Source organism: Rattus norvegicus, chromosome 3 (assembly GCF_021556685.1).
Source record: "Rattus norvegicus strain SHRSP/BbbUtx chromosome 3, alternate assembly SHRSP_T2T, whole genome shotgun sequence".
Taxonomy (NCBI): Eukaryota; Metazoa; Chordata; class Mammalia; order Rodentia; family Muridae; genus Rattus; species Rattus norvegicus.
Window position 1 is genome coordinate 98,975,594 of NC_141536.1, and position 16,459 is coordinate 98,992,052.

Consider the following 16,459-nt stretch of genomic DNA (forward strand, 5'->3'; position numbering starts at 1 on the left):
ACCTACATATGTAAAAGAAACCTTACTAAAGCTCAAAACACACATTGCACCTCACACAATAATAGTGGGAGATTTCAACACCCCACTCTCATCAATGGACAGATCATGGAAACAGAAATTAAACAGAGATGTAGACAGACTAAGAGAAGTCATGAGCCAAATGGACTTAACAGATATTTATAGAACATTCTATCCTAAAGCAAAAGGATATACCTTCTTCTCAGCTCCTCATGGTACTTTCTCCAAAATTGACCATATAATTGGTCAAAAAACGGGCCTCAACAGGTACAGAAAGATAGAAATAATCCCATGCGTGCTATCGGACCACCACGGCCTAAAACTGGTCTTCAATAACAATAAGGGAAGAATGCCCACATATACGTGGAAATTGAACAATGCTCTACTCAATGATAACCTGGTCAAGGAAGAAATAGAAAGAAATTAAAAACTTTTTAGAATTTAATGAAAATGAAGGTATAACATACCCAAACTTATGGGACACAATGAAAGCTGTGCTAAGAAGAAAACTCATAGCGCTGAGTGCCTGCAGAAAGAAACAGGAAAGAGCATATGTCAGCAGCTTGACAGCACACCTAAAAGCTATAGAACAAAAAGAAGCAAATACACCCAGGAGGAGTAGAAGGCAGGAAATAATCAGACTCAGAGCGGAAATCAACCAAGTAGAAACAAAAAGGACCATAGAAAGAATCAACAGAACCAAAAGTTGGTTCTTTGAGAAAATCAACAAGATAGATAAAACCTTAGCCAGACTAACAAGAGGACACAGAGAGTGCGTCCAAATTAACAAAATCAGAAATGAAAAGGGAGACATAACTACAGATTCAGAGGAAATTCAAAAAATCATCAGATCTTACTATAAAAACCTATATTCAATAAAACTTGAAAATCTTCAGGAAATGGACAATTTCCTAGACAGATACCAGGTATCGAAGTTAAATCAGGAACAGATAAACCAGTTAAACAACCCCATAACTCCTAAGGAAATAGAAGCAGTCATTAAAGGTCTCCCAACCAAAAAGAGCCCAGGTCCAGACGGGTTTAGTGCAGAATTCTATCAAACCTTCATAGAAGACCTCATACCAATATTATCCAAACTATTCCACAAAATTGAAACAGATGGATCACTACTGAATACCTTCTACGAAGCCACAATTACTCTTATACCTAAACCACACAAAGACACAACAAAGAAAGAGAACTTAAGACCAATTTCCCTTATGAATATCGACGCAAAAATACTCAACAAAATTCTGGCAAACCGAATTCAAGAGCACATCAAAACAATCATCCACCATGATCAAGTAGGCTTCATCCCAGGCATGCAGGGATGGTTTAATATATGGAAAAACATCAACGTGATCCATTATATAAACAAACTGAAAGAACAGAAACACATGATCATTTCATTAGATGCTGAGAAAGCATTTGACAAAATTCAACACCCCTTCATGAAAAAAGTCCTGGAAAGAATAGGAATTCAAGGCCCATACCTAAACATAGTAAAAGCCATATACAGCAAACCAGTTGCTAACATTAAACTAAATGGAGAGAAACTTGAAGCAATCCCATTAAAATCAGGGACTAGACAAGGCTGTCCACTCTCTCCCTACTTATTCAATATAGTTCTTGAAGTTCTAGCCAGAGCAATCAGACAACAAAAGGAGATCAAGGGGATACAGATCGGAAAAGAAGAGGTCAAAATATCACAATTTGCAGATGATATGATAGTATATTTAAGTGATCCCAAAAGTTCCACCAGAGAACTACTAAAGCTGATAAACAACTTCAGCAAAGTGGCTGGGTATAAAATTAACTCAAATAAATCAGTTGCCTTCCTCTATACAAAAGAGAAACAAGCCGAGAAAGAAATTAGGGAAACGACACCCTTCATAATAGACCCAAATAATATAAAGTACCTCGGTGTGACTTTAACAAAGCAAGTAAAAGATCTGTACAATAAGAACTTCAAGACACTGAAGAAGGAAATTGAAGAAGACCTCAGAAGATGGAAAGATCTCCTATGCTCATGGATTGGCAGGATTAATATAGTAAAAATGGCCATTTTACCAAAAGCAATCTACAGATTCAATGCAATCCCCATCAAAATACCAATCCAATTCTTCAAAGAGTTAGACAGAACAATTTGCAAATTCATCTGGAATAACAAAAAACCCAGGATAACTAAAGCTATCCTCAACAGTAAAAGGACTTCAGGGGGAATCACTATCCCTGAACTCAAGCAGTATTACAGAGCAATAGTGATAAAAAGCTGCATGGTATTGGTACAGAGACAGACAGATAGACCAATGGAATAGAATTGAAGACCCAGAAATGAACCCACACACCTATGGTCACTTGATTTTTGACAAAGGAGCCAAAACCATCCAATGGAAAAAAGATAGCATTTTCAGCAAATGGTGCTGGTTCAACTGGAGGGCAACATGTAGAAGAATGCAGATCGATCCATTCTTATCACCCTGTACAAAGCTTAAGTCCAAGTGGATCAAGGATCTCCACATCAAACCAGACACACTCAAACTAATAGAAGAAAAACTAGGGAAGCATCTGGAACACATGGGCACTGGAAAAAATTTCCTAAACAAAACACCAATGGCTTACGCTCTAAGATCAAGAATCGACAAATGGGATCTCATAAAACTGCAAAGCTTCTGTAAGGCAAAGGACACTGTGGTTAGGACAAAACGGCAACCAACAGATTGGGAAAAGATCTTTACCAATCCTACAACAGATAGAGGCCTTATATCCAAAATATACAAAGAACTCAAGAAGTTAGACCGCAGGGAAACAAATAACCCTATTGAAAAATGGGGTTCAGAGACCCAACCGCCTGGTCAGGTGGGCACTCCTGAGGCTGCAGAGCAGAAGAGACCACCAACACTGCTCACGCCTGCCCACATCCCTGGCCCAAGAGGAAACTGTATAAGGCCTCTGGGCTCCTGTGGGGGAGCGGCAGCACCCCTGCCAGAGACACCGCCGGACCCTGAAGGAAACAGACCGGATAAACAGTTCTCTGCACCCAAATCCCGTGGGAGGGAGAGCTAAACCTTCAGAGAGGCAGACAAGCCTGGGAAACCAGAAGAGACTGCTCCCTGCACACACATCTCGGACGCCAGAGGAAAAAGCCAAAGACCATCTGGAATCCTGGTGCACTGAAGCTCCCGGAAGGGGCGGCACAGGTCTTCCTGGTTGCTGCCGCTGCAGAGAGCCCCTGGGCAGCACCCCACGAGCAAACCTGAGCCTCGGGACCACAGGTAAGACCAAATTTTCTGCTGCAAGAAAGCTGCCTGGTGAACTCAAGACACAGGCCCACAGGAACAGCTGAAGACCTATAGAGAGGAAAAACTACACGCCCGAAAGCAGAACACTCTGTCCCCATAACTGACTGAAAGAGAGGAAAACAGGTCTACAGCACTCCTGACACACAGGCTTATAGGACAGTCTAGCCACTATCAGAAACAGCAGAACAAAGTAACACTAGAGATAATCTGATGGCGAGAGGCAAGCGCAGGAACCCAAGCAACAGAAACCAAGACTACATGCCATCATCGGAGCCCAATTCTCCCACCAAAACAAACATGGAATATCCAAACACACCAGAAAAACAAGATCTAGTTTCAAAATCATATTTGATCATGATGCTGGAGGACTTCAAGAAAGACATGAACACACTTAGGGAAGCACAGGAAAACATTAATAAACAAGTAAAAGCCTACAGAGAGGAATCGCAAAAATCCCTGAAAGAATTCCAGGAAAACACAATCAAACAGTTGAAGGAATTAAAAATGGAAATAGAAGCAATCAAGAAAGAACACATGGAAACAACCCTGGATATAGAAAACCAAAAGAAGAGACAAGGAGCTGTAGATACAAGCTTCACCAACAGAATACAAGAGATGGAAGAGAGAATCTCAGGAGCAGAAGATTCCATAGAAATCATTGACTCAACTGTCAAAGATAATGTAAAGCGGAAAAAGCTACTGGTCCAAAACATACAGGAAATCCAGGACTCAATGAGAAGATCAAACCTAAGGATAATAGGTATAGAAGAGAGTGAAGACTCCCAGCTCAAAGGACCAATAAATATCTTCAACAAAATCATAGAAGAAAACTTCCCTAACCTAAAAAAAGAGATACCCATAGACATACAAGAAGCCTACAGAACTCCAAATAGATTGGACCAGAAAAGAAACACCTCCCGTCACATAATTGTCAAAACACCAAACGCACAAAATAAAGAAAGAATATTAAAAGCAGTAAGGGAAAAAGGTCAAGTAACATATAAAGGGAGACCTATCAGAATCACACCAGACTTCTCGCCAGAAACTATGAAGGCCAGAAGATCCTGGACTGATGTCATACAGACCCTAAGAGAACACAAATGCCAGCCCAGGTTACTGTATCCAGCAAAACTCTCAATTAACATTGATGGAGAAACCAAGATATTCCATGACAAAACCAAATTTACACAATATCTTTCTACAAATCCAGCACTACAAAGGATAATAAATGGTAAAGCCCAACATAAGGAGGCAAGCTATACCCTAGAAGAAGCAAGAAACTAATCGTCTTGGCAACAAAACAAAGAGAATGGAAGCACACAAACATAACCTCACATCCAAATATGAATATAACGGGAAGCAATAATCACTATTCCTTAATATCTCTCAATATCAATGGCCTCAACTCCCCAATAAAAAGACATAGATTAACAAACTGGATACGCAACGAGGACCCTGCATTCTGCTGCCTACAGGAAACACACCTCAGAGACAAAGACAGACACTACCTCAGAGTGAAAGGCTGGAAAACAACTTTCCAAGCAAATGGTCAGAAGAAGCAAGCTGGAGCAGCCATTCTAATATCAAATAAAATCAATTTCCAACTAAAAGTCATCAAAAAAGATAAGGAAGGACACTTCATATTCATCAAAGGAAAAATCAACCAAGATGAACTCTCAATCCTAAATATCTATGCCCCAAATACAAGGGCACCTACATACGTAAAAGAAACCTTACTAAAGCTCAAAACACACATTGCACCTCACACAATAATAGTGGGAGATTTCAACACCCCACTCTCATCAATGGACAGATCATGGAAACAGAAATTAAACAGTGATGTAGACAGACTAAGAGAAGTCATGAGCCAAATGGACTTAACAGATATTTATAGAACATTCTATCCTAAAGCAAAAGGATATACCTTCTTCTCAGCTCCTCATGGTACTTTCTCCAAAATTGACCATATAATTGGTCAAAAAACGGGCCTCAACAGGTACAGAAAGATAGAAATAATCCCATGCATGCTATCGGACCACCACGGCCTAAAACTGGTCTTCAATAACAATAAGGGAAGAATGCCCACATATACGTGGAAATTGAACAATGCTCTACTCAATGATAACCTGGTCAAGGAAGAAATAAAGAAAGAAATTAAAAACTTTTTAGAATTTAATGAAAATGAAGATACAACATACTCAAACTTATGGGACACAATGAAAGCTGTGCTAAGAGGAAAACTCATAGCGCTGAGTGCCTGCAGAAAGAAACAGGAAAGAGCATATGTCAGCAGCTTGACAGCACACCTAAAAGCTCTAGAACAAAAAGAAGCAAATACACCCAGGAGGAGTAGAAGGCAGGAAATAATCAAACTCAGAGCTGAAATCAACCAAGTAGAAACAAAAAGGACCATAGAAAGAATCAACAGAACCAAAAGTTGGTTCTTTGAGAAAATCAACAAGATAGATAAACCCTTAGCCAGACTAACGAGAGGACACAGAGAGTGTGTCCAAATTAACAAAATCAGAAATGAAAAGGGAAACATAACTACAGATTCGGAGGAAATTCAAAAAATCATCAGATCTTACTATAAAAACCTATATTCAACAAAATTTGAAAATCTTCAGGAAATGGACAATTTCCTAGACAGATACCAGGTATCGAAGTTAAATCAGGAACAGATAAACCAGTTAAACAACCCCATAACTCCTAAGGAAATAGAAGCAGTCATTAAAGGTCTCCCAACCAAAAAGAGCCCAGGTCCAGACGGGTTTAGTGCAGAATTCTATCAAACCTTCATAGAAGACCTCATACCAATATTATCCAAACTATTCCACAAAATTGAAACAGATGGAGCCCTACCGAATTCCTTCTACGAAGCCACAATTACTCTTATACCTAAACCACACAAAGACACAACAAAGAAAGAGAACTTCAGACCAATTTCCCTTATGAATATCGACGCAAAAATACTCAATAAAATTCTGGCAAACCGAATTCAAGAGCACATCAATACAATCATCCACCATGATCAAGTAGGCTTCATCCCAGGCATGCAGGGATGGTTTAATATACGGAAAACCATCAACGTGATCCATTATATAAACAAACTGAAAGAACAGAACCACATGATCATTTCATTAGATGCTGAGAAAGCATTTGACAAAATTCAACACCCCTTCATGATAAAAGTCCTAGAAAGAATAGGAATTCAAGGCCCATACCTAAACATAGTAAAAGCCATATACAGCAAACCAGTTGCTAACATTAAACTAAATGGAGAGAAACTTGAAGCAATCCCACTAAAATCAGGGACTAGACAAGGCTGCCCACTCTCTCCCTACTTATTCAATATAGTTCTTGAAGTTCTAGCCAGAGCAATCAGACAACAAAAGGAGATCAAAGGGATACAGATCGGAAAAGAAGAGGTCAAAATATCACTATTTGCAGATGACATGATAGTATATTTAAGTGATCCCAAAAGTTCCACCAGAGAACTACTAAAGCTGATAAACAACTTCAGCAAAGTGGCTGGGTATAAAATTAACTCAAATAAATCAGTTGCCTTCCTCTATACAAAAGAGAAACAAGCCGAGAAAGAAATTAGGGAAACGACACCCTTCATAATAGACCCAAATAATATAAAGTACCTCGGTGTGACTTTAACAAAGCAAGTAAAAGATCTGTACAATAAGAACTTCAAGACACTGAGGAAAGAAATTGAAGAAGACCTCAGAAGATGGAAAGATCTCCCATGCTCATGGATTGGCAGGATTAATATAGTAAAAATGGCCATTTTACCAAAAGCAATCTACAGATTCAATGCAATCCCCATCAAAATACCAATCCAATTCTTCAAAGAGTTAGACAGAACAATTTGCAAATTCATCTGGAATAACAAAAAACCCAGGATAGCTAAAACTATCCTCAACAATAAAAGGACTTCAGGGGGAATCACTATCCCTGAACTCAAGCAGTATTACAGAGCAATAGTGATAAAAACTGCATGGTATATATACAGAGACAGACAGATAGACCAATGGAATAGAATTGAAGACCCAGAAATGAACCCACACACCTATGGTCACTTGATTTTTGACAAAGGAGCCAAAACCATCAAATGGAAAAAAGATAGCATTTTCAGCAAATGGTGCTGGTTCAACTGGAGGGCAACATGTAGAAGAATGCAGATTGATCCATGCTTATCACCCTGTACAAAGCTTAAGTCCAAGTGGATCAAGGATCTCCACATCAAACCTGACACACTCAAACTAATAGAAGAAAAACTAGGGAAGCATCTGGAACACATGGGCACTGGAAATAATTTCCTGAACAAAACACCAATGGCTTATGCTCTAAGATCAAGAATCGACAAATGGGATCTCATAAAACTGCAAAGCTTCTGTAAGGCAAAGGACACTGTGGTTAGGACAAAACGGCAACCTACAGATTGGGAAAAGATCTTTACCAATCCTACAACAGATAGAGGCCTTATATCCAAAATATACAAAGAACTCAAGAAGTTAGACCGCAGGGAAACAAATAACCCTATTAAAAAATGGGGTTCAGAGCTAAACAAAGAATTCACAGCTGAGGAATGCCGAATGGCTGAGAAACACCTAAAGAAATGTTCAACATCTTTAGTCATAAGGGAAATGCAAATCAAAACAACCCTGAGATTTCACCTCACACCAGTGCGATTGGCTAAGATCAAAAACTCAGGTGACAGCAGATGCTGGCGAGGATGTGGAGAAAGAGGAACACTCCTCCATTGTTGGTGGGATTGCAGACTGGTACAACCATTCTGGAAATCAGTCTGGAGGTTCCTCAGAAAATTGGACATTGAACTGCCTGAGGATCCAGCTATACCTCTCTTGGGCATATACCCAAAAGATGCCCCAACATATAAAAGAGACACGTGCTCCACTATGTTCATCGCAGCCTTATTTATAATAGCCAGAAAATGGAAAGAACCCAGATGCCCTTCAACAGAGGAATGGATACAGAAAATGTGGTACATCTACACAATGGAATATTACTCAGCTATCAAAAACAACGAGTTTATGAAATTCGTAGGCAAATGGTTGGAACTGGAAAATATCATCCTGAGTGAGCTAACCCAATCACAGAAAGACATACATGGTATGCACTCATTGATAAGTGGCTATTAGCCCAAATGCTTGAATTACCCTAGATCCCTAGAACAAACGAAATTCAAGACGGATGATCAAAATGTGAATGCTTCACTCCTTCTTTAAATGAGGAAAAAGAATACCCTTGGCAGGGAAGGGAGAGGCAAAGATTAAAACAGAGTCTGAAGGAACACCCAATCAGAGCCTGCCCCACATGTGGCCCATACATATACAGCCACCCAATTAGACAAGATGGATGAAGCAAAGAAGTGCAGACCGACAGGAGCCGGATGTAGATCGCTCCTGAGAGACACAGCCAGAATACAGCAAATATAGAGGCGAATGCCAGCAGCAAACCACTGAACTGAGAATAGGTCCCCTATTGAAGGAATCAGAGAAAGAACTGGAAGAGCTTGAAGGGACTCGAGACCCCAAAAGTACAACAATGCCAAGCAACCAGAGCTTCCAGGGACTAAGCCACTACCTAAAGACTATACATGGACTGACCCTGGACTCTGACCCCATAGGTAGCAATGAATATCCTAGTAAGAGCACAAGTGGAAGGGGAAGCCCTGGGTCCTGCTAAGACTGAACCCCCAGTGAACTAGTCTATGGGGGGAGGGCGGCAATGGGGGGAGGGTTGGGAGGGGAACACCCATAAGGAAGGGGAGGGGGGAGGGGGATGTTTGCCCGGAAACCGGGAAAGGGAATAACACTTGAAATGTATATAAGAAATACTCAAGTTAATAAAAAAAAATAAAATAAAATAAAAAAAAATAAAATAAAATAAAAGCGCAAGGCCCTGGGTTCGGTCCCCAGCTCCGAAAAAAAGAACCAAAAAAAAAAAAAAAAAAAAGATTTGGAAAAAAAAAATGGGGTTCAGAGCTAAACAAAGAATTCACAGCTGAGGAATGCTGAATGGCTGAGAAACACCTAAAGAAATGTTCAACATCTTTAGTCATAAGGGAAATGCAAATCAAAACAACCCTGAGATTTCACCTCACACCAGTGAGAATGGCTAAGATCAAAAACTCAGGGGACAACAGATGCTGGCGAGGATGTGGAGAAAGAGGAACACTCCTACATTGTTGGTGGGATTGCAGACTGGTACAACCATTCTGGAAATCAGTCTGGAGGATCCTCAGAAAATTGGACATTGAACTGCCTGAGGATCCAGCTATACCTCTCTTGGGCATATACCCAAAAGATGCCCCAACATATAAAAAAGACACGTGCTCCACTATGTTCATTGCAGCCTTATTTATAATAGCCAGAAGCTGGAAAGAACCCAGATGCCCTTCAACAGAGGAATGGATACAGAAAATGTGGTACATCTACACAATGGAATATTACTCAGCTATCAAAGACTTTATGAAATTCGTAGGCAAATGGTTGGAACTGGAAAATATCATCCTGAGTGAGCTAACCCAATCACAGAAAGACATACATGGTATGCACTCATTGATAAGTGGCTATTAGCCCAAATGCTTGAATTACCCTAGATGCCTAGAACAAATGAAACTCAAGACGGATGATCAAAATGTGAATGCTTCACTCCTTCTTTAAAAGGGGAACAAGAATACCCTTGGCAGGGAAGAGAGAGGCAAAGATTAAAACAGAGACTGAAGGAACACCCATTCAGAGCCTGCCCCACATGTGGCCCATACATATACAGCCACCCAATTAGACAAGATTGATGAAGCAAAGAAGTGCAGACCGACAGGAGCCGGATGTAGATCGCTCCTGAGAGACACAGCCAGAATACAGCAAATACAGAGGCGAATGCCAGCAGCAAACCACTGAACTGAGAATAGGACCCCCCTTGAAGGAATCAGAGAAAGAACTGGAAGAGCTTGAAGGGGCTCGAGACCCCATATGTACAACAATGCCAAGCAACCAGAGCTTCCAGGGACTAAGCCACTACCTAAAGACTATACATGGACTGACCCTGGACTCTGACCTCATAGGTAGCAATGAATATCCTAGTAAGAGCACCAGTGGAAGGGGAAGCCCTGGGTCCTGCTAAGACTGAACCCCCAGTGAACTAGACTGGTGGGGGGAGGGCGGCAATGGGGGGAGGGTTGGGAGGGGAACACCCAAAATGAAGGGGAGGGGGGACGGGGATGTTTGCCCGGATACTGGGAAAGGGAATAACACTCGAAATGTATATAAGAAATACTCAAGTTAATAAAAAAATAAAATAAAATGTAAAAAAAAAAAGAAAGACATACAAAAAAAAAAAAGAAAAGAAAAAGTAAAATGAAATGAACGCATCCTGAACCATTGACAATGGACATTCGAATGTCTATTTCCACCTTTCTCTAGTTTAGGAAGGGAATTCAATTAAGAACAACTACATTCCAGGAGTTTTCTTTTATAACCTATTTCCCCTTTCATTTTGTTTTTCTAATAAAGGAGAAAGAGATAGCTTCAACTGGAGAAGCAAAGGTAGCTTTTTTGATGACATGCATCAACCATGGAGTCCTGGCTTTTCAGCACTCTTCAAGGCACAGGCCCACTGCTGTACCGAACTGAGCTGAAATTAGGTGCTTAAAACTGACTTGCATTAGTTGGCAGGATCTCACTGAAAGAGATCTGGATTTGCTGCAGGACAGACAGCTACCATTCTGTTTCCGTCAGTGTTCCTCAGTGACAGGAAACTCACAGCCTGGGAGAAAGGGAATAGATTTTCTGACTCTTGGCCTTCTCTTAACTCGCACTATAAGAATCCATTAAATTACATTAGGATTAACAACCTTTTAAGGGTAATTAGAATAAGGGACTGTCTACCCTGTTTGTTATCTGTCCACAGGGGCTGCATTACCCAGTGGAATACTTCCCACTCGTTCTTCTAGAAATGTGTCTATTCATTTGCCAGGAAAGGTCACCATTCAGTGTTGTGCTCCCCTGCTGCCTAGTGTTAGCATTTCATGGTCCAGGAGTTTGGAGGGGGAAACCTTGACAACTGAACACCATGACCTGAACTGAAGTTCTACCAAAACCAGTGATTTTCCACAGTGCTGATCTCCCAGACTCTAGTTTGACAGGCAGGGTACTAAATATTCATGATTTCTTGACTGTGAGACACACATTCATTTTTCCAAAACTTTTCTTCTTTTGGTTGCTTCAAGAACAGAAAATTGGTTAATAGCATTTATTTAGAGCCTACTGCAGGAGTTAAAGAGGATACAAAGAAAGAGAGAGAAATTAAAAAAAAAAAAAGCAACGAAACAAAGCTGCTATTGTTAGCTACATTCAAGCCAGTCAGAAATACAAATGCTGAATGACATTCAGGAATTTAGTACAGCGAGATGGGAGTGAGTTTTATATAAATGCCAAATGCAAAGGGTTACTTACCAATAAATCATAGATAATTAGTAACACCCCAAACAAAAAAGACAATCCTCAATCGCAGAGTTGAGCAGCTGATCTAAATGGCTTCTTGGAGATTTGAGGGGCCTGGACTAGTAGGGGAGTAGGGTTGGGTGAGGGTTTGAAAAATTATGCCCATTCAGTTTACTGTGTTGTTTTTGTTTGAGACAAGGTCTCATATGTCCTAGGCTGGCCTGCCCCTACCTCCCAAGGGCTTATGTTACAGGGGTGTGCCAACATGCCTGGTTTATGCAGTGCTGGGGGACTGAACCCAGGGATTCATACATGCTAGGCAAATACTCTACAAATTGTTAGACATCCCCAGACCCAAGTTTACTGCCTAGCAAAGGGGAGGTAGAAGATTAAAACATAGATCGGAACTTGCTCAAAATCATCATAGAATCAATAAAAGAATTTAGAAGAGAATCTGGCTGCCTTAACTGCAGACTCGAAAACCAGGAGAGAAAGGGTTTTAGTACCTGCGATACGCTTCATCCAGGAGGCCTCATCAATGCCCAGGTTGTTGTTGATGATTTTCAGTATGTTGCCCAGGATGAGGCTGAGGTGTTCAGATGTGACCTTGGTGCAGCAGGGTCCTGTGCTTGGGGGCAGGTTCTCAGGTCCCCGCTCCCACCAGTAGGACAGGTAGTTGCAGAGCATGGGCAAGATCACTTCAATGACATGGGGCATCTCGGTATACCGGGCACCTGACTCGGCCAAGCCATTGATTTCCTTCATCAGGCCTTCCAGCTGCGGGACATCAGGACACATGTCCTCCACCTTGTCTGGCATCCCCAGAACTGACCGAGAGAGTACAGGAAGAAGAAAGGCACACTGATTCAAAGGCACCCTGACGTAGTTGTACTGATGTAGTACCATTCTTTTTGTCTGTAGAGATAAATTTCCACTGAAGAGCCTTAAAGGAATGAGCTTGGATGAGAGGAGACTCAGGACTTGAGTTTGTACAGACTGTCGTTTCCAGGGGCATTTCCTTAAAGGCCACACTGAGGTTTAAAATTATAGCTAAAGCAGCACCATGGAGACACTGCTGAGGGACAGTGCATAAGACTACTTTGGGACAAACATCCTTTGCTATTCTGTCTTGGCCTGACTATTTTGGAACCTCAGTGTCCACTGCAGAAAAACAAAACAAAAACAAAAACAAACAAACAAAAAACCAAAACAAACAAAACAAAACAAAACAAAAAACCCAAAAAACTAGTAGCATCCAGAGCAAAATAACTCAATGTTCAGACGTCAAATTATATTTCAATCACCCAGATCACTTCTGTACATCCACAAAAGGGAAAGGAAAACATTCCATCTAACATTCCTGCAGCTAAGCTAGAGGCTCTAATACTTACCATCTAGTTCAAAAATTTGTTCCCAGATTGATTTTCTGCCTTTACAACAGAAATGATCAATAACTTCAGGTGACTTAAGTGACTTTCTGTCAGTCACTCACTTTTTAAGAAAGCATATTTACTGGGACTAGTGATTTAACTCTCTTTTCTCAGTTTTGTTTGACCAAGGTCACTTCACTGGATAGGGACAGTGGGGATGAAATGAAACTAGAATTCAATGCTATTTCAGAGAGGATAAGATTTCTTTTCTATTGCTGATGCTGGCTGTTGGCAAAGGATGCATCTGTCTTGCTCTGTGCAGCAGAAAATATGGGTAGCAACCTGGGAATCCTGGGAGATCTTCACACACAAGGTAATTTTCTACATCCACCCTTAGAGAAAATAGTTAAATGATGAGAAGTCAAACTTTGCACCAGGAGCTTCAGAACAGTGTCAACCACTAGTGGCAACTGACATACTTATTTGCAATTACAATTATATATAAGAAAGCTCAGATGTGTGTGTGTTTAAAAGTCACATAGATAATTATCACCATAGACACTTCTTTCTCCCATATAAGAAGAACAAGAAGTTGCACTGCAGTCATGATAATGACCTTTAGAAGTTATTTATAATACAATAATTGGTCCTTGAATGGGACCAACATTTATGATTCAGAGGGTGTTTTTGGGCTCCAAATGTCATACGATAAACTAAAAGAGCAAATTCTGGTATGTTAGCTACCTGAAGTCAGCCTCAAAGGAACCTTATTAGCAGCAGACACAGAGTGTTGGGAAAAGTCATTAGAACTACTGCCCTTGTAGCTTCTATATACTGGTTCTCATGGTAGGGACCTCTCACTTGCAGCAGCTGTATCCCCTGGAAACACAGCTGAGTTGTAGGTCCTCAGGCCTTACTCAAGGTCTACTGAGTTAGATATACCAGTGGCAAGGGTAGGGCTTGGAGGTCTTTAACATACCAACCAAGTGACTCTGACAACCACCGAATAAGATTCTAAAGTTCTTTATTCATTTTTCCTAGCAGCTCTTCACCCAAAGAGTGCTGCACCTTTGCAAGATAGGCTGATAATTTACACTGGAATTGGACCTCTTTTCTCAGGGGTTGATTATTCCAAGGGTATGGAAACTAAGCAAGGTGGCTGGTGGTAGGATGTTTTTGTCAACCCTATACTCTGATTAACAGACTACTTCCATGTGACTAAGGATTTATGCCATTTTGTCACAAAAACAGTATTAAACATTTTTAGGCATATCTTAGCTTTGGATAAGAAAGTGATATATGTTCTACGGGTATTGAGGCTTCTAATATAATTAACTCTATTGGTACAACACTAAATGTCAATTAATAGAGATGTCCAATTGATGGAAGATTGATGCTGTAAGTCAATCTATAATTTAAAAAACATGCTATCATTATCACCTTAAACATCCCTTCCTCTCCTTTTCTCCTTAGGCCACCCATTTTGTAATGAATGAAATCTACTGTCTTATGGTCCATTCAGCTATCAGTCACTCTCCAGGTAATTCTGTGCATCCCAAAATCCATTTTGACACACATATCATTTAAAAAAGAGCCACAGAAATGCTTAGCATTCATTCGTTGCTTATTTAAGTCAACAGTGAAAAGCAGGAGATTTGGGTGTCAAGTCTCAGTGTTGCTGATGGATAAAGGCATTAGGTCCAAAGGTCCTAAGGTCAAAAGGCAATGATGGCCCAAAAATGACAGTATGGGCTCAGCTCAAACTTGGCACGCTGACATGCAGCCACCTGTGAAATGGGTTTCTGCCTGCCAGAGAGAGCCATTTCTCTCATCTCCCCTTGCCTTTGGTGAATGGGGCCTCTGGTTTTCTATTGGTGAATACCTGTGGAGCATATCAAATCTAGCCTCCAGTCTCCACTGTTATTCTAGTTCAGTAGAATTTTATTAGTGGTCTTTCATAAATTATCCTGGGGACCGTTTGGGGGGGGCAGGGTATTCTTAGTATGTGAAATAAGAAGCATTAAAAACTAAAACTGCTGTAGTTAGCACTCTGTATTCTAGGTTAGAAGGACAGTGGTGACAAGGTATACTTAGGACTTCATACAGTTTGAGAAAGAGCACCTGAAATGGATTATATCTGTTCACTTGTAGCATATATCCATAATTTAAGAAAATCTTGGGACTGAGAGAGGGCTTCGCGGTTAAGAGCACTGACTGCTCTTCCAGAGATCCTGAGTTCAATTCCCAGCAACCACATGGTGGCTCACAATCATCTGTACTGAGATCTGATGCTCTTCTTGTGTGTGACAGTGTACTCACACACATAAAATTTAAAAAAAAGGGGCTGGGGATTTAGCTCAGTGGTAGAGCGCTTGCCTAGGAAGCGCAAGGCCCTGGGTTCCGTCCCCAGCTCCGAAAAAAAGAACCAAAAAAAAAAAAAAAAAAAAAAAAAAGAAAAGAAATTCTTGGCGCTAGATGAGATGGACTATAGTTTTTTTTTTTTTTTTAAAGATTTATTTATTTATTATATATAAGTACACTGTAGCTGTCTTCAGATACACCAGAAGAGGGCATCAGATCTCTTTACAGATGGTTGTGAGCCACCATGTGGTTGCTGGGAATTGAACTCATGACCTCTGAAAGAGCAGTCGGGTGCTCTTAACCGCTGAGCCATCTCTCCAGCCCGAGATGGACTATAGTTTAGAATGATTTACTATATTTTTCTTTCTCTTAACATGGCAAGGCCTATATAATTTGGCAGTTTAGGCTTCAGATTTTGTTAAATCACTGTAGTTCTATTGGAATTCAAGCTTTATTAAAAATAGCTGTTGAAGAGTTTCTATTCTAGCCTATCATCTTGTGTCATCTTGTGCCATCCAAGACAGTACATACCTTTCTCCATCTTACGTTCTTGCTGAATCCATTTCAGATTTAACTAGAATATTCTTGATAGAGAATCCCATGGAAATAGAATCCCAACTCTATTCTAGGAACCGAAGGTCAAGACGCCCCACCTAGCTTACCTTCTGTTAAACTGCCTGCTTGTGTAAACCTCTCCCTACAGCTAATTACTTATCTCACCTTCTGTTAAATTGCTTGCTTGCACAAAACCTTCCTCTGCAGCTGCCAGAAAAGATACCATGACGTGGTCTTTTTTTTTAACCTCTAAAATCCCTAAACCTAATCACTTGGCACTACACTTGGTCCTGATTACCTCAGTGTAGTCCAGCTAGATGGAATAAAGACTTTCAACTGGTTATAAGCTGTGTCTGAGTGGTCATCTCTAGTGGGC

At 40.6% G+C, this 16,459-nt stretch overlaps 1 protein-coding gene across 3 annotated transcripts in view; it reads right to left on the minus strand.

Annotated features, from left to right (window-relative positions):
- Window positions 1-16,459, minus strand: part of Ryr3 (ryanodine receptor 3) — a 553,860-nt gene that overhangs the window by 76,092 nt on the left and 461,309 nt on the right. For all 3 annotated transcript variants that reach the window (XR_015684544.1, XR_015684543.1, XM_087655160.1), the window contains exon 66: window positions 12,304-12,624. Coding sequence is in view for 1 of the 3 variants with exons in the window: in XM_087655160.1 (XP_087511286.1) it covers window positions 12,304-12,624 (321 nt within the window). In the remaining 2 variants the exon portion in view is untranslated. The remainder of the gene's footprint in view (window positions 1-12,303; window positions 12,625-16,459) is intronic.